The 18,999-nt window shown below is 43.6% G+C and overlaps 2 protein-coding genes across 4 annotated transcripts in view; both read left to right on the top strand.

Annotated features, from left to right (window-relative positions):
* The window catches only part of kat6a (K(lysine) acetyltransferase 6A), a 36,208-nt gene extending 27,948 nt beyond the window's left edge, over positions 1-8,260 (top strand). Inside the window, exons 12-17 of one of the 3 annotated variants that reach the window (XM_074669598.1) lie at positions 7-100; positions 200-431; positions 1,014-1,212; positions 1,299-2,012; positions 2,237-2,498; positions 2,598-8,260. In XM_074669598.1, the coding sequence (XP_074525699.1) occupies positions 7-100; positions 200-431; positions 1,014-1,212; positions 1,299-2,012; positions 2,237-2,498; positions 2,598-5,941 (4,845 nt within the window). In that variant the 3' untranslated portion in view covers positions 5,942-8,260. Of the gene's footprint in view, positions 1-6; positions 101-199; positions 432-1,010; positions 1,213-1,298; positions 2,013-2,236; positions 2,499-2,597 lie in introns of all 3 variants that reach the window. The other 2 variants (XM_074669599.1, XM_074669597.1) reach the window with 2 other exon arrangements.
* Positions 8,261-11,429: 3,169 nt separating this feature from the next.
* On the top strand, positions 11,430-18,771 carry ap3m2 (adaptor related protein complex 3 subunit mu 2). Its single transcript, XM_074671248.1, has 9 exons — positions 11,430-11,532; positions 13,013-13,305; positions 13,408-13,579; positions 13,949-14,086; positions 14,497-14,582; positions 14,819-14,952; positions 15,184-15,391; positions 15,515-15,659; positions 17,316-18,771. Exons 2-9 carry the CDS (start codon positions 13,033-13,035, stop codon positions 17,414-17,416), a joined length of 1,257 nt encoding a protein of 418 aa, XP_074527349.1. The 5' UTR covers positions 11,430-11,532; positions 13,013-13,032; the 3' UTR covers positions 17,417-18,771.
* The last annotated feature ends 228 nt before the right edge of the window (positions 18,772-18,999 follow it).

Raw genomic sequence — 18,999 nt, 5'->3', positions numbered from 1 at the left:
CTGCAGGAAAAACACTGTCAACAGAAGTACAATGTGTCATGCATCATGATTCTTCCACAGTACCAGCGCCAGGGCTACGGACGCTTTCTCATCGACTTCAGTAAGACCACAGGCTTAAACAAACACGCACACTCCAAGCCAAACAAGAAAAATACTGTTCACATCATTTGTAGCTCACACAGTGTGTGTCTTTCTCCAGGTTACTTATTGTCTAAACGTGAGGGCCAGCCAGGATCTCCAGAGAAGCCTCTCTCTGACCTGGGGCGACTGTCATATATGGCCTACTGGCGCAGCGTGGTGCTGGAGTGTCTTTACGAGGTCAGAGACAGACAAATCACCATAAGAACACTCAGCAAACTGACCGGGATCTGCCCGCAGGACATCACCAGCACCCTGCATAGCCTCAACATGCTGGAGTCTCGAGGAGAAAGGTCAGTGATAAAAGCTGCACACATTCAGGATGATCACATTTTCACGGTCGAGGATGCATGCTACTGGTTTTCACTTGTTACTCCTTTCAGTGGTGTGTCACATTCTCGATATGATGAATTCAGCCTTGCTGTTTTCATTTTCATTTACCCTGCATGTCATAGAATACTTACATACAGTACAACTTATTATAGTGCAGTGATGGGCAGTAGGAGGATCAGGTTGCCAGGGAATACCCAGTCACAAAGTATCAAAGCTGCTGTAAGGCTTAACCCACATGTAACACGATCTGGCAATCAGCCAGGTTACAGCATGCACGTAAACAAAGCCGGCCTCCAGAGCAGAGCTCAGCGAGATCTTTTTTACAGAGATGTGTTGTGCCCCTGCCTTGATTAAATTCCTGATTTGTTAAATTTGCAAAACTGTTATGCACAAAGGTGTTGTTACTAACGTTGTCATATTTAAAACCTTGGTAATACTTGTTTCAACTAGCCACGTCAGTGATTGTAAGATTTCTCCTTCATGTGGAATACCCTCCCCGCTGACTAATATTGCTCGTGTCTTATTTTGCCGTGCTTTAGCAGGATGGTCCTGGTACGCAGGGAGAAGCTTGTGTCGAACCACATGTCTCGCCTAAAGGCCCGGCCACGACGACTAGAAGTCGACCCCGAGTGTCTCCGTTGGACCCCTGTGATTGTCACCAACACTGTGGTCTCTGATGCTGATGGCGATGAAGACGATGAGGATGAGGACGAAGAACCAGAGGATGACAAACGCAAGGAGGTAATTTCAACTCATTTGTGCTTGTTTTAAAAAAGTAAGTAATGTTACTGTTTCTGAACTTTCTCATTTTTTTTTCTTGTCAATAGATCAAACCGAGCCACAAGGTCTCGCCCATGTCCTGGCACATGCGGCAAGGGAAGAAAAGAGAGGAGGAAGAAGAAGAGGAGGAGGAGGAGGAGGAAGAAGAGGAAAGGGAAAGAAAAGGCTTTCCGGGGTTTCCGATCAGCCAAAGTTCCCCAACTTCTCCTCCTGCACGCTGCCCACCCCCTCTCCCAGAACCAACACGTCCCCCTCCACCAACTAACGGTGAGCGCAGACCACGAGGGCGCCCACCCAAAAACTGGCCTTGGGGAAAGGTGAAAGACAACACAAGGGTCGTCCAGCAACCTAAGAACCGCCCAGCAGAGGATGAAGATGATGAAGACGAAGAGAGGACAGAGGGAGGAAAAACAGCCGGCTCTGCCAGCAGCCCCCCTTCGCTTTTCTCTCTGGACAGACAAGCAGAGTCCGCAACCTTTCACTCACTGGACATGGCCCGGCACCCCTCCATAACCCCCACACGGCGAGGCCGGCCGCCCAGGAAAAAGAGGGGCCCCAAACCTAGACCACTGGAAGCCTCTGGAGAGGGACTGACCCAGCTTCCTGTGGTCTCCAGGTTGAATGAGTCTCCGCCCATCAGGAAGAGCTGCTTTAGTGAAAGCAGTGAAGAGGAGGAGGAGGACGATGATGAAGAGGATGAGGAGAGAAGGGCGTGCTCTCCCCCCATTCTCACCAAGCCTGCAATGGGGCTTAAATGCAAGGTAAGAAGCCTGACTATGGATTCGCTCATTCTGATTCTGAGGTTAAAGCTTGATTGATTGTCCGTCAGGCTAAATTCCAAGAGCTTAAACAATCGAAATAACTCTGAATTTGACCAACTTTACCTTAATCTTTTAGATCTCAGCCTGTCTGGGTTTTTTCTACTCTGTCACTTCAAATAAAACTTCAGAAACAACGCTAACCCCCCTTCTTTCTTTTCTCCTAGAAGCCACTGAGAAAGCGTCGCTTTCGGCAGCGCAGCCACCCTCACAGCAGTGTGGTGACAGAGACCATTTCTGAGACCACCGAGGTGCTGGACGAATCCTTTGTGGACTCAGACTCAGAGAGGCCGATGCCAAGGCTGGAGGAAGAGACTCCAATGGGACACCCCATGCACCGTTACCCTCCAGGGCGCTCCACCCTGAGGTTATCTGACCCAGCACCTAAACGAGGCCGGCACTCTAACCTCACAGATTCAGAAGAAGACGGTGAGATGAAAGGCTTTTGAATCCATGTGGCAGGATTTAGTGATCAGTGGTGTGTAAAGCTGTATCTGACTCTGGTTTGTCTCTTTTTCTTCCTCTCAGAGTTTACACCTGTACTGAAGCCTGTGGCAGCTTTGACAGCAACGCCATCAGAGGCGCTAGCAGCCAACCCTGAGGTCCCAGTGAAGAAGAAGAAAGGCTGGCCTAAGGGAAAGAGCCGCAAACCTCTGCACTGGAAGAAACGAGGACCTGGAAAACCACCCGGTGCAGACGGCCAGACTCAAAGCGAGGATCCTCCACCACCCAAAATCAAAATGAAACCTGGTCGCAAGCCCCGGAGCTGGTACCTGCAGCGGGCCCAGGAGGAGGCAGAGAGGCAGGAGCAGGAAAGACAAAGGCTGTTGGAGCAGCAGCTCGACAAAGATCCCCAGCTGCTCCAGGCAGATGATCGCGGCAAGCGAGTCTCCAGAATCAACACGGACAGAGACAACAAACAGAAAGACTCAGATGAAGAGGACGACTATCTCCCCAAGCCTGCTGAGCAGAAGGTACCCAGGAGGCGAGGCAGACCACCCAAGAACCGCACGGCCCTCCAGCCCCCACAGCCTGCCCCCAAACCACCTCCCACCTCTGAGCCTGATGAGGAAGAGGACGAGGAAGAGGAGAACCAAGCAGCGTGGGAGGAAGAGAAACCCAGCCGCCCACCGTCTCGTCCCCTGCTTTCCCCTTCATCGTCTTCCTCCACCTCAGGGCCCCGGGCCCCACAGTCCCGGCCTCAGGACACAGATATAGGTGACAGAGAAGAGGATGATGACGATGAGGAGAGGGAGGAAGAGGAGTGTGGCAGCACAGGAAGTGGTGGAGGCAGTAACAGACGGCCAGCAGTCACACCAGGTTCAGGAAGCAGGCGCAGTGATGACCATGACGCAGATGATGAAGGTGACGGACACCTGGAGGATAAGAGCAACAGCAGCAACAACAGCAGTAAAAAGAGGAAGAGTCAGGATTCTGAGGATGAAGATGACGATGAAGATGAGGAGGAGGAGCCTGCATCCCGTGCAAGCTCTCCTCCAGTCAAAGAAGAACCTCAAGGTGGAGAGGCTTTTTTAGACATGGAGAACAGCGTGGCCCGGGACTATGTCAGCAAGCAGGAGGAGGAAGAAGAGGAGGAGGAGGAGGCTGAGCAGGAGGTGCAAGAAGCCAAGTGTCGCCCTTCCTCTGCTGACCCACAACAGGAAGAGAGGAGACGCAGAGAGCAGGAGGAGTCAGCTGCAGCAGCCGCAGCAGTGGAGACAGTTACGGCCATGTCTGTTCCCTCAGAGCCCATGGAGCTGCAGCCTCTGCACCCGGACGACAAAGACGTCACGCTGTTGATGGAGCCACAACACACACACCAACACTCCCATTCACACCAGCACCCAGACTTCAAAGAGGAGCTGGGCCACCATCACCCTCACAACCCCCATCATCACTCCAACGAGCTGGACCTGGAGACCATGCAGGCTGTCCAGTCCCTAACGCAGGGTGAGGCCCAGGATGAAGAGACAGAGTCACAGCCGCATCACGGGGCCTACCAGGACTGTGAGGAGACCCTGGCTGCCTGCCGGACCCTGCAGAGCTACAGCCACACAGGGGAGGCAGAGGAGGAGGCTCTGGCTTTGGTGGAGGAGTGTGGCACCTCCCAACACAGCAGCCCCCTCCCTAACCCTCCAGTGCCCCCACTGCCGAGTCAGTCTGTGCGCTCTGTGAACAGCCCGGGGTTAACCCCCGGCATCATGGATACACCAGCCAGTCAGAGAGGAGGGACACCTGGCCCCACTGGGGCAGGGAGCACTGGTGGAGGCGCTGGAGGGGGCTACACCCAGATCACACCAGAGCATCCCAGCTCTCTGTCTGCCCCCTCCCAGCAGAACATGGAAACATCACCGATGATGGATGTGCCGTCAGTGTCAGACCACTCGCAGCAGGTTGTGGACAGTGGCTTCAGCGACCTCGGCAGCATCGAGAGCACCACAGAGAACTACGACAACCCCAGCAGCTACGACTCTACCATGGGCGGGGGAGGCAACGGAACCGGTAATGGAGGAAACGGAGGAGGAATGCCCCCGGCTGTAGTTCCAGGAGCTTCCACAGTTTCTTCGTCATCGGTCTCGTCTTCCTCCAGCTCAGCGACCCCGTCCTCCACCCAGTCCAACAGCTGCTCTTTCGTCCCTGCGCCCAGCCTCACATCTTCCACTGGAACTGCAGGATCTCAACTTCCGCTGGGCAGCTGCAGCCTAATCCAGCAAACTGGACCAGGACCCAACAGCGGACCAGGTGCCAGTAATGTAGGCAGTGCTGTGCCTCAACCCCCACCGCCCCCACCGCCGTCCGTCACCCCCAGCTGTGGCATCAAGTCTCCTCAGAGCTGCGGTGTGATCGAGAGGCCGCCCAGCACCAACCAGCAGCAGCAGCAGTCCCAGAAGAAGGTCCCTCAGCAGCCCCCTCAGCAGCAACAAGCCCCAAACCCTCAGCCTCCTCCATCAGCTCCACCTCTGCCCCCGCAGCAGCAGGCTCTGTCTCAGTGTAGCATGGGCAACGGCTTCGCCACCACACCGATGATCATGGAGATCCCCGAGAGTGGCGGTGGAGGAGGGGGTCGCACCCTGTACGAGCGCATGGGTCAGGACTTTGGCACAGGTGGCTACCCCCAGCCTTCAGCCACGTTCAGTCTGGCCAAACTCCAGCAGCTCACAAACACCATCATGGACCCCCACGCCATGCCCTATTCTCACTCTGCCTCGGTCACCTCCTACGCCACCAGTGTTTCTCTGTCCAACCCCGGGCTAGCCCCTTCGCCTCACACTCCCCTCCCTCAAGGCCAGCCCACCATGACCCCCCCTCCTAACCTGAGCTCTGGCTCCATGAACCTGGGCTCCCTGCAGCTAAATTGCAATATGCCTGCCACCAACATCGGGCTGGGGCCCCCGCCACACACGCAGCGGCTACAGGGTCAGATGGCGACTGTAAAGGGACACATTTCCATCCGCTCCAAAGCCACCCAGCAGCTGGCCCCCGCCCCGCACCAGCAGCAGCTCTATGGCCGCAGCTCAGGGCCTGTGGCCATGCAGGGCACGCCGCGCACCCTGGCCGTGCAGAGGGGTATGATGCCAAACCTTATGCCCACAGCAGCAACTTACAACTCCATGAACATGGCGCCTCTCAACGCCATGTCAGCCGGCTACCGAATGCCCCAGCCCATGATGAACAGTGGTTACCACGGCAACCCTCCATACATGAATCAGCCTGCTCAGTACCCCATGCAGATGCAGATGGGCATGATGGGAGGGCAGGGTTACCCGCAGCAGCCTATGCAGCCCAATCACCATGGTAACATGATGTACACTGGCCCCTCCCATCACAGCTATGCTGGTGTCCCCAAACAGTCGCCGTACATGAGCAGATGAGCAGCAAAGAACTGAGAAAGGAGACATGATGGGGCCAGAGCTGATACTCGCTGTACTCTAAATGTCCATTACTCCTGTTCACCCTCTCTGGTGCCGGACAGGCACGCAGGAGCGTGGGTGAAGGAGTCAGAGGGTCTTTGGGTTTCCTGTTTTTCTATGTTGTCATTTCGTCCCTTTTTTTTGGGCTCCCCCTTCTCCCGGCTGGCCGTGCTCAGGAGCAGGTCAGTTGGATCTGGGGCTTGGGATGTGTACGTGGACCTCAGCTGTGCCGTGCTGCTTCAGGCCAGGCTAACACAGTCCTCTGTAACGTGGTTTCACACAGGCCCAAGAGCCTCCTCCTCCTCCTGGTGATACGCAGGAGCAGAGAGGGGAGGAGGAGAATGACGAGAGAGATGCACGGACAAAGACAATACAGGAGTACCTTGCTTCTTCAGACTGTGATGGAAAAACAAAACTGAGTATATCCAACCATGCACACAATCTTTTATTGATATAGGAAGCCTTACCTTAAAAAAAGAGACAATGAAGCATTGTAGGCGGACTCTCGTTTTTGTTAAACAAAATGTTGAAACTTATTTTTGTTGTCTTTGTTTTTGTTGATTGTTTTTTGAAATTCTTGTGTGCAGTCTGACCTCTTATATGCTTTGGTCTTTATATGTGTGGCATTCTGAAATGGTGATCCACCCTCTCGCTCTCTCAGAAACAAACCCAAACACACGGCTTTTCACTTTGCTCTCGAAAAGCAGAGAAGTTGTCCCTCCTGTGTTTGAGGGGTTGAGCTGTTTCCAGAGTCCCTGTCTTCCCAGATGGATGATGTTGTACCAAAAAACAGCAAAAACACAGAAGAGACGAGCCCATTATTGTCTTATGATATGTCCATAAAATGAAAAAAAGTAGCATTATTTTCCATTTTGCTGCCACTCTGAAATGTTTAGATGTAAATATTCTGGTACTTCCCAATATCCAGCACACACACACACACACTTGCACACATACACACACGCTCTGGGTAGCTGTCGCCGTTTGGTGGCTAGCTCAGGAGAGTACAACATTCAGTTGTTCTTGTCCACACTCCACTGACAGGCGATGTACTTTGTCAGCTTTTTTTTAGCAGTTTAGGGAACACAGAACAAAAAGTGGTATTTCCATTGAACTGCTTTAAGGAAAGTCAGTTAGCGATAGCTGACCTCCCCTCATAAGTGTTAGTGACCCAAAGAGGTCGAGGAGTCTGCTTCTGAGTAGTGTATTCTGTTTAAACCTTTTTTTTTAAGTTGTATTTTTCTTTTCTTTCCTGAAAACTTCTGCACTCCCATTGACTAGAAACACGGCAGGAGACGGTGAAGCTTTGTACAAGGTGTGCCTGATGCCTGATCTAGTGCAAGGTTCGGCCCCTCGCAGAGGCACGCTGATATGAAAGCAGGGTCAGAGAGAAGTGTTGGAGGTCCTGTTGGTAAAGATGGCTGGAGGGGAACAGGTGACCTTGTGGCTCCATGAACCAGTATTGAAGGTCAGAGGAGGAGTTTTGATTTTCTTACAGACCTAACATTGCATACTTTCTTTGTGTGTATCGTTCTGTTCTGTACTTATTTTCGGTTGTGTTTTTCTTTCTGAATTTTATCAGACTGGGCAGCTTTCTTTTATGACACAAGCTGACTCTTTTTGACTTTAGAAATCTTATTGTAGAGAAAATGTTTTTTCTATAATATAAAAGGAAACTCTTACATTGATATTGGTACTGTCATTTTTTTCACTTCTGTTTCAGGAAAAAAAAACAATACATATTTTTTAGCTCGCCTCTTGGGTAATAATTACTAAGAAATTCAAAATTTAAAAAAATTACCACTCACTTTTAGTGACTTTAAGATGCCTTTAACCTCTCCATTCCATCTCATCTCTAGAGTTTTTCTATCTTTGTGTAGTATATTAATGCTATTTTAAACAAAAGGACTACAAATATCTAAAGGTCACTTGGCATTCTTTTCTCTTTTTTTTTTTACTTGTGTGTGTATAGGATGACTTCCTTACATTTAAGAGGCATGTAAAAAGGAGCTCAGTATATTTCTGTCTGTTTATATCGCTTCCCTTTTTGTATCCTTTGTAATTGTACATGTTGCGTTGTATGCTAAGAGAGAGCGCAAAATAAAGAGAGGAGTGACAGCTGGGCACACAGTGAAGGTTGATTTGCGCTCAGCGGCCTCAACTATCTACTCTCTCCCTGTATGTATTTCCATTTATTCTGTTATTTTTTCTTTCTTTCTTAGCAAGTACTTTCAAAGAACTCTGTACATTTTAACATAAAATGAAAATAAATTATGTTGAGCCATTCACGTTTTCCTGAAGCTTTTGTAAAAATTTGATCACTAGTCTACCTTATTGTAAGCGATACAGTATACTAAGACCTATTAAAAGTAAATCAAGCAACACTCATATTAATATATAGATCACAATGTCACTGAATCTGAGTCAACCTCTGATTTAAATTCAATCAAGATAAGCTTTAGTGCCATGAAGGATTTTTTTTAAACCATAATGCCAAAGCCAATGTTTAAATAAAAGTATTAAAAAACATCAACAATCAAAAACAGATTAGGATACAAAAAAGTAATAACATCAAAAATCAAAAATAAATCAAATAATGATGAAATAAAAAGGAAAAATAAACTAACAATGGGATCAGATGTTTTTTGTTACCTAATAACATCTTATAAACGGTCTTTTACAGAAGCCTGTATAACTCTGACAAGCTGTCACATTCAGTTGACAGCTAAACATTAGCACTCTGCTCACCCAGAAACTTAATTCAGTGTATTAAGTTTTAAACATAGTTAAAATATATTGATAAAATATCTTAACAAGAAGTTATTTAGTGTATACCAGCCAGCACATTGGCAGTTAAATAAATCCATCTGCACAGAATTAAAATCTTGATTTTATTCATTATCAATGTTCATACCCTCTGCAAGACAAATAAAAATGAAATTGTTCTATCATTCTGTGTGTGTGTGTGTGTGTGTGTGTGTGTGTGTGTGTGTGTGTGTGTGTGTGTGTGTGTGTGTGTGTGTGTGTGTGTGTATATATATATATATATATATATATATATATATATATATATATATATGTGTGTGTATATATATATGTATATATGTATATATGTATATATATTTATTAAAGCTGAAAGATACACTGCAAAGAAGCCAAAGTGCTGCATGGGCCGCATTTCAAGTGTCATCAAGTAATAACTTATAGATAACAGCAACTCCAAATGTTTCGCTTGGTTTAGTGTCTAAAGAGTAAAAGCACATTCTGAAAATGTTCACATGTAATGATCCATCTTTTCACTCATTATCTACACCAGTGAATTTCTTAAGAATATCAGTAACTTCAACAATATTCTGCCTCAATTTCCATTTACAAATGTGCATGTACATAACTCAGTTTTTCTCCAAAGACCAAAACAATTAGTTACAAATCAACTAAGTATTTAACTTAATGAACAAAATAATTCTTCAAGATTTGACGTAATTTTAATGTTACATTTACTTCTGCATCTTTGTAGTCATCCAAACTAGCTGACCTGTTACAATACAGCACACAAACTTAGGGAAGGAGGTTAAGCGATCTCTCTGTTTTGTTCATGTATAAAATTCATTCATAAGAAAACAAAGAAGCTGTTCTAGTGCATGAACAATAGGCTTTCAAACCAACTGAAGTTACTCTTTATAATTTTAACACTTTGAAAGGTCACCTCACAAACCCCTCTGGACCCTCTGGAGAGTCAGTTTGGGCATGAGCAAACTGAAGGTCTCACTTGGTTAAGATATTCCATCAGTGCAGGTCAGCAAGGCTCCCCTAACTAGTGGTGATCAGTGTGTGTCTTTGTTTAAAAGGGTAATTTATTGAAATGGGTGCTCAAAAGATAGAGAAAAGATCAGTTTTACTGATCCTCAGAGCACTAAATTCATCAGCTGAGACCCCCTTTTGTCAGCAAACATTTGAAAGGAACTGTCTTGACCACTTGTGTCCACTAGATGTTGCTGTTGTATTTGTTTAATGTCGTTGCCTGTGTCAATTTTGTCTCCTCTTTTTTGACAATTTATCATATGAATGTATGATCCCTAAACACAGGAGTCATTACACTCAAAGCCCTCTCTCTGATTAAGACCTGATAGTATCTTATTGAGTTGCTGAGTGAAGCTAATGTAATCTTTCCCATTCAGATACTGACTTGCTTTTAAATTCATTAAATTAACACTAGCTGACAGAACTCTGGCTTCTTCTGCGTCCCATAGCACGCATGAAGCTGTGACATGATAAACTGCCAACTGTTTCTCCAGGATGATTAAACTGGCTGAGGGTAAAGCCGTTTCAAAACATCAATATTTGCACTGGAGCTTAAACTTTGTCTTCAGGGTGTGAGTTACATTTGAAAAGGAGGTGGAGCTGCACACCTGATCTTCATCATAATTTAGAATAAACTAGTGAGCCTTTTTTTCTTTCCTCTATTTGCTGATAGTTAACTGCAAAGTACTGCCAGTGCTTTGTATATTAACAGGTCAATAATTTGGAAAATTGAACCGATAATTTGCTTATTTAACCATGGCGCTGAGCAAGACAACAAAATAAGAAAATGCAAAAATAAAGATAAGAATATATATATATATATATATATATATATATATATATATATATATATATATATATATATATATAGAGAGAGAGAGAGAGAGAGAGAGAGAGAGAGAGAGAGAGAGAAAATGAGCCATTTTGTTCATGTGTGAATTTTCCACAGAATATGGCAAAAACTTAATATTTATTTTCAGAAAATATCTGATTTTTTTTTTTTTTTTTTTTCAGTACTTGCCACATTGTCTAATAGCTAAATAGTTGCATGGGCCTGTGCAGCTTGTTTGGAATGGTGCATCTCACCCTATGATCTCACCTCAGCTATAGGTGGCACAATATCCTATAACCATTAAATTTTGTCTATCAATTTGTTTATTCTTTTGGTCTTGTGTTTTGCACTAAGGGCCACTGTATGTTTTGTATTTCTGTTTCACAATAAAAGATGATGTATTGTTACGTTGTAAAACAGCAACAAAACGATGCAGAATTCCATAACTGTTTTTTTCAATCTCAATAAATCATAAATTTTATTATTTCTATGCAATAAACCCAATGTGGACTTTTGAAGAAGTAGCATTTTGTTGGACGGTAAAACTGGGCCCAGCTCCACTTTCTATTTGTCTGAATGAAGAGAATCTCCACAAGATGAAATCTGATACTGGAAACAAAATGTCAGACCAGCTATATCTCAGAGCCAATCAGCATTCAGTGTTTCTGGTGTTTACTGAAGCCGTCTCCCCATTGTCCAATCACAACCAAGTCACGAGCCATCAGCTTCCGTAATATTGACCTGTGACTGCATCCAGGAGGCGGGAGTTTATGCCCTTTGCGGATTCTGATTGGCTCACTGCTCTCCTCTAGCCTCACTGAATGCTCCGCTCCACCTAACGGGAAGCAGCGACGGCAGTCTAATCTTTCATTGGGGAAAAAGGTGAAAGGCGAGACGAAAACACAACAATTTGTCTTCGGTAAGTCGAGTGTGGGTAAAATAAAGGCTTGGGTGCTTCACTTTAAATTAACTGCGTGAACTGCATCAGTATAATAGCTACATTTCCATCCTCCGTACCGGATGCCAAGCTTCTCCTCTGTCATGGGACTGAGAGGCTGGAGGAGGGACTGGTGTAGCATCTCGTACAGAAAACTAGGCCTTCAAAAAGAAATGTGATTCAACGTGAAAATGTACTGTTAAAAACTCAGCTTGACGCTCTAAATTTACGTTTATCTGCACTTTGTCAGCTCCGGGAAGTGTTGAGCTCGGCTCGGCCTGAATTGGATAGCTTTGCCGCATATTTAATGAATATTCCGGTGTCATATTTCACAGCCATCCCAAGTTAATAACACCAAAGTCTGCCAGTCTGAGGTAGCTGCATCAATTCAACCTTTGGTTCAGAGAGGGGTGAGATAGATCTGTTTGTGTGAAAAGCTGTAAAAAAGTTTCCTCAAGCTTTAACTTTAATTTTTGATGTTTAAATTTTAGTCTGTGGATTTAATGGTAAGTGGTTAATGTAAGTGTTGATAAGAAATGGAAATTAGTCCAGAAAAATACGCTGTGTACAATAACAGGGTACAACATTGGTATGAAGTGCTATAAGGAATCACATGCTAAACTCAACTCTGCTTTATTAACATAGCACCTCTAACACAAAACCTTAATCGAGAAAGCAACAATTTAGGTTATAAAAAGTAACTAAATAAATAAAAAAATAAAATAATTTGAATTACAATTAAAATTGATACAGGTAAATGCGTAAAATAAATTAGATGCATTGAACTCAGTAAATCTATTAAAACCAGTCAAATATGGTTTAAGAAAAAAATATATAAATAAATGCCTGAAATTTAAACAACTGTAAAATAGTGGAAAACTTACACCCAACCTTTGTATATAATTGAATTTAAAGCCAGATTAGAAAAGTAGGACTTAAGTTTATTAAAAAAAAAAAAAAGAAAAGAAAAGAAAGAAAGAAAAATCCGAAAAGCTTTTGTTTTGCCACCACTGACTTGGCACAAACTCATCTGCTGGTAGCTGATAGCTTCATCTGACAGCATCTGTGTGGAATGGAAGTATAGTTTTTAAACTCCTGTGAGACTGTGTTAGGTGAGAAAACACCTGGGATAGCTATTAAATCACCTATTAATTGCACAGCCCTTCAGTATTTTTACTTATAAATATAAACTGTCACTGCAAAAAGCTGTTTTATTTACCACTGTCTAAAAATCAATTTTGTTTTCCACATTATGTAAACATTGTAAACATAAACATGCTAAGTAGGTATACAGACATGTCTTTTTATGGTGCGTGTTGAACTAAAGTATTTAATTGGGTCACATGTTTACATTTACTTTCTGTACTAACCCTCGATCATTTTTAAATTTATGACCAAGTCATGGCTGTGTATTTCAGCAGATGTAATGTTAAACACTCTGATTTTCTTTTTTCATGCGTAGCCTCTCAGCCTCCAGCCAAAATGATCCACAGCCTGTTCCTCGTAAACGCCTCTGGGGACATTTTCCTGGAGAAGCACTGGAAAAGTGTGGTCAGCCGCTCCGTGTGTGACTACTTCTTCGAAGCACAGGAGAGAGCAACTGAGCCCGAGAATGTTCCTCCGGTGATCCCAACACCTCATCACTATCTTATCAGCGTCCTCAGGCATCGCATCTATTTTGTCGCAGTCATCCAGAGCGAGGTGCCTCCACTGTTTGTCATCGAGTTCCTGCACAGAGTCGTCGACACATTCCAGGTTCATGTTTTTCAGTTACACTATATGTTTGATAAAGTATTTATGATAAATATATCAAATTGTTTAATATTAATATGCCTGCCTTTGTTCCTTGAATCTCAGGACTATTTTGGAGTTTGTACAGAAGCTGCCATTAAAGACAATGTGGTAGTGGTCTATGAGCTACTGGAGGAGATGTTGGACAACGGCTTCCCGTTGGCCACAGAGTCCAACATCCTGAAAGAGCTCATTAAACCCCCCACAATCCTCCGCACAATGGTCAACACCATCACAGGTACAAGCATTTTCATGTGTAGTAGTTTACATAGCGCCTACCTCCTTGTAGTCATAGTCGATCAGTCTGATATAACCTCTGCTAAACTTTTACTAAATCAGATTATTTGATCGGCGCCTTTTTCACACAGTATTCCTGGTTGCCTTAGCTTTTTACCCTTTATGGTTCCAATAATTTCTTTGAGGAAAAAAAAAGTTCACTCTAATTTTGGCAGCCTTGGGCCCCTTTATAATGTATCAACAAAAAGAGCCCCCAAAATTTGGAGTTACCTGGTCCCTGCAGCCAGGTACAAGTGCACATACCTGCTGATATCCTCTGTGTGACTAGATTTTAGTGTAAATATTCTTGTTGTTAATGTCTGCTTTTCAGGAAGCACCAACGTTGGTGAACAGCTTCCTACAGGCCAGCTGTCAGTAGTGCCGTGGAGACGCACAGGAGTCAAATACACCAACAATGAGGCCTACTTTGACGTGGTGGAGGAGATCGATGCTATCATTGATAAATCGGGTATTTGTCCAAACAGCTTGTTGACAGACACTCACCTTACAGCAGATTTATTATTTAGTTACACCAACATTTCTGTTGGTATTTCACAGAACAGAAAAACAAGTAGTATGACTCTTTCTGTTCAAGAAGTGAGGGAAACTTACATTGACCATGTGTAATTCAAGTTTACTGTCTCTGCATGGAAAAATTTTTATCATGGCAGAATTATTGTTTATTTTGGTAGTCTTTATTTGTATTTAAAATTATCTATCTGTGAGTGTCACAGGATTCATTGAAGTACACTTTTTTTCTCTTTGAATTTTTAAAAATGATTAAAAAAAATATTGGCCTCAGCTGTTTGTTTTTGCTTTCAGACCAGCTTTGCAGTTGTTTAATATTTTTCTTACATTTGAATGTGATCCTCTCCTCAGGCTCCACCATCACAGCAGAGATTCAGGGAGTTATTGATGCCTGTGTAAAACTAACAGGCATGCCTGACCTCACTCTCTCATTCATGGTAAGTCCTTTTTTATGAGCTCTAAGTATTATTTTATCTCAGTGCCTGTCCCTTATCTATTCTCAAAATCATAAAATGTATCACCTTTTGTCTTGTTGACAATTCTCTCAACATGTTAAAGCCAAAATGTTTTGACTGAATCTAATGGAGCACATGGGTAGATGTTTTATCATCACAAATCACATTTTATTTGACTCATCTTAAATGATCTCACCCTGCTGTCACCAATCTCCCAGAATCCTCGGCTGCTGGATGATGTCAGCTTCCACCCATGTGTTCGGTTTAAGCGCTGGGAAGCTGAGCGGATCCTCTCCTTCATCCCCCCGGATGGAAACTTCCGGTTGCTCTCCTACCACGTCAGCTCTCAGAAGTCAGTGTTTTATCGTGTGTGTCACTTTGGGGCAAAGATTCATGCTTCGGCGTAATGTCCATGTGTTTTCATTCAGATATTACCAGTTTGCCCTCATGTGTGTGTGTGCTTTGTGAAGGATTCAAACAGTGTTCTGAGAGAATGATCCAACTACAGAGTTATGACACTGTTACTGCAGTCTTCTCTGCTGCGACTGAATCCTTTTTTTGTGTGTGTCTGCTTCTCTTTCAGCCTGGTTGCAATTCCAGTTTACGTTAAACACAACATCACCTTCAGAGAGGGAAGCTCCCAGGGACGCTTTGACCTGACACTGGGACCAAAACAGACAATGGGCAAGGCTGTGGAATCGGTGCTAGTCAGCAGCCAGCTGCCCAGAGGAGTCCTCAACGCCAACCTCAACCCCTCACAGGGAACATACACCTTTGACCCCGTCACAAAGGTAGACCTAGGGACACTGGTTGAATATGTCTTCTAGCACAAAAACATCATGGATAGCGTTGTTTAACCCTTTCTTCATGAGGAAGTCCTCTCACGTTGTTGTCTTAATTTCTTTTGTGCTCAGCTGTTGTCTTGGGATGTTGGTAAGATCAACCCACAGAAGCTCCCCAGTCTGAAAGGAACAATGAGCCTGCAGGCCGGGGCCTCTAAACCCGACGAGAACCCCACCATCAACATCCAGTTCAAGATCCAACAGATGGCCATCTCAGGTACGCACACGCACACACACACACACACACACACACAGACACACACACTCATAGTGCAAAGAGTATTTTCCCTTGAATTAATTCATTTGTTTTGTAAGTAGTTTTTCTTCAGGTCTAGCGTTGTTAATAATGGGGCAGCTGTAGCTTAGTGGTACTGTGGGTCATCTTTCATTTAGAGGTTGGCGGTTCAATTCCACTTCTCACAGTCACACACTGAAGAATCCTTTAATGAGACACTGAACTCCATATTTCTTTTTGTGACACACTCACCCATGTGTGTGAATCAATTTAGTAATTCTTTCAAAGTCACACGAACAGTAACCGATCTGTGTCAGTAGGTTACCCCCAAAGTCATGTGCACTGTGTGTTATGGACACAGAGTAATTTGAAGTCAGCACCCCCACACAAGAAAAGCTTTCATCTTAGGCTGCTCAGCTGACCATCACCTGACTGTGACTGATCTTTCAACATGTTCACACAGTGGCCACTAGATGGTGCCAAATGCAATAGATGTGTATCTGAGACATCCGAACGTCATTTGTAGACTGAGTTTAAAGAAATTCATCACTTTGACTGTCAATTTAAGCTTTGACATTAAGACAAATTGGTTTTTGATCAGTTGCTTTGTTTGAAAACTAATGATAATCCTTAAGTGTAGACTTCCCCCTTGCTCCGGGTGATTATTGCAACCGGTCATACAGTACATACAGCAGTACTTTCTTCAATCCATCATTTCTCATTAGAGGCAGCACACGATAGATTCTATCTTCATTTAGAACTTTGATTCCACAAATCCAGTACAACCAATAGTTTTCCCTTTAAAAACTCTGATTATTTTTCCAGAAAACAATTTTTGATCACAAACCTTTGGAGTCTGTAAGGACGGGGATTTTTTGACAAATTGTACAAACTGAATTTGAAGAGAGCAAAAATTTAGAGACATATTTTAAAACCATAATGCAGACAGTTCTGCAGTTGTTGATTAGGATCTTTCTTTGAGGTCCATATATTTTAGGGATACACCAATTATTGGCCGGGCCAATTATCGGGGCTGATATTTGGCATTTTGAGGCATATCAGCATCTGCCTTTTTTTTAATCTGACGGCCAATAAGAAACAAATTTTAAACTGCGTTGTTGCGGCTTTAGTGCAGCTGCTTTGCTGTCTACAGTCACTAATCAGTTCCCAGCTCTGTCCCACCCACAGTACCATCTGATTGGTTACAAGCAGAACCATGGCTTGGGAAACAGCCAATCAGCAGTGCAGTTATTACAGTTATTGCAGTTGCACTAAAATTTTAGAAAACTTCATTTGCTGTAGTAAACTTTTGCTAGTTATTTTTTAAAGTTTCCATTTAACTTTATAAAACATGCTGCTAAGCCTGGGAGCTGTTCAATAAACTCATGCTTTAAGGTATTTGAATGAAGCTGAGTGTTGGAGTTTGCATTGTTCAAAATTTTGACACCAATATTTGCACTTTGACTGAAAATTAATATTGGCTTCAAATATTGGTTATCGGCCTCCTTGACTACAAATAATCAGTATTGGTGCAGGAAAATCCATATCGGTCTATCTCTAATATAGTTCTCACTAAACCCATATCAGCTTCTTGTCTCTTAAAAAAAGTTAACTTTATATCTTTTTCTTGTCCAACAGGGCTGAAGGTGAACCGGCTGGACATGTACGGGGAGAAATACAAACCTTTCAAAGGCATCAAGTACATGACAAAGGCTGGCAAGTTCCAGGTGCGAACATAGAGACCGCCACCCTGTGACCAGTGGACCAAACCACCATGAGACTGAAGGGGGAGGTACGAGTAGGGGCAGGAAGTTGGTACATTCCCCGTGTATATGCATTTCAAGATTTACCTACAAATATTGAAGGCTTCTTGTAGCAGTTAAGAATGGACCATTGCACATTGATGTTAGTAAATCAAATGTCCAGTAAACCGGTTAGAGCTTTGAAACAAGAGTGAGAACACACAAATGTGGGCTAAATGAAAACAATTCATCATTTCAGTTTCCATCTCCAAACCATGCTTTTATGTACAAATTTACTGATGGGGGTAGAGATCGGGCCAGAATGTGATGCTATACAGTTCATTGAATAAAAATGATCCGTCATCCTGTTTTCCCATTCCTGGCATTTTTGTCCAGGTAAATGTGCGCTTTTGAGACCAAATTTAGGATATATCATAGTAATGGCTTCACTCCAGATAAATCTCGATGACATGAGTTGAAAGAAAAACTAAAACGCAGTATTTTCCCATAAAATCAGGTCATACAGCCTTCAGCTTCCCAAAAAATGGGCAGAGTCTGCAACTGATGACAGAAGCTGACTCAACAAAACTGTGGTTGATATGAAGTTAAAGTGAACCTTTAGTCTCTACGCTAACAGCCTAGTCAGACAAGTCAGCGATGTTCCTAATTATGCAGAATTTTAACTTCAATTTCTTCAAAACTAATGAGTTATACAAATGAACCAGACTTTTATCATGATTTTTGGTGCAAAAACTGGCTTTTAGATCAGGTGTTTACAGTATGTGGTTGGCTGCCTCAAGTGGACACTCAAGGAACTGCAGTATTTAGCACTTCAACACTGGCTTTCTGAGGATCAGAGGTTGCTGATTTAGTTTAAAACAGAAATAGGATTTGTGTGTATGCTATAGCAACCTGAGTTTGTAGCCATGAGTCAGAGGAAAAAAGGAAACGTGATCAGTATCTTTTCACCTTAGATCATGTTCAATCAAATATCCTACCTGTATGTCATTTTTTTCCCAGATCAATCCTCTACACTCACCTAGAGAAATGTGTTGCTTTCATTTTATTTTTTATCTTAAACTCTTTTGTGTTTTGTGTTTTCTTATTCTTTGTCTTTTTTTTCCTGTAACATTGACTTGATAAAGTTGTCTGCAGCACTGGAGTCAGGACGCTGACATAAAAGAATGTGACACTGGAGCCGTCCTCAGTCATGCACTTTGACATCTGCTGGTCCTAACATTTCTTGAGCTACTGTATTCCTTAAGATGATTTTATTCTGAAGAACATCAGGTCAGTGTTCACATGTTTTATTCATCTTGTGTTACTATTTATTAAACAGAACAGAGGATCAATATGCTAGTTTTGTCATGTGTATTATGTTTTCCATTTCTGCATTTGTTTGAGAGGTTATTGCAAGCTTTGACCTTTGATTTTACAGAGGCTTGTTATTGATCTCACCAGTTTCCAACCAGTTCATGTTCTCAACATTAGAGAGAACTGATCATTTGCAGCTGTCAGTTTGGTGCTCTAAAACTGTATCGCTTATCGTCTGCATCAGTCTTCAGAAAAACTATTATGTG

The sequence above is a fragment of the Halichoeres trimaculatus genome, unplaced genomic scaffold, assembly GCF_033239565.1.
Source record: "Halichoeres trimaculatus isolate MK-OKI-2021-1 unplaced genomic scaffold, fHalTri1.1 fHalTri1_scaffold_5, whole genome shotgun sequence".
In the NCBI taxonomy this organism is placed as follows: domain Eukaryota; kingdom Metazoa; phylum Chordata; class Actinopteri; order Labriformes; family Labridae; genus Halichoeres; species Halichoeres trimaculatus.
The sequence above is the reverse complement of the archived record's forward strand: the minus strand, read 5'-3'. Positions and strand labels throughout refer to the sequence as shown.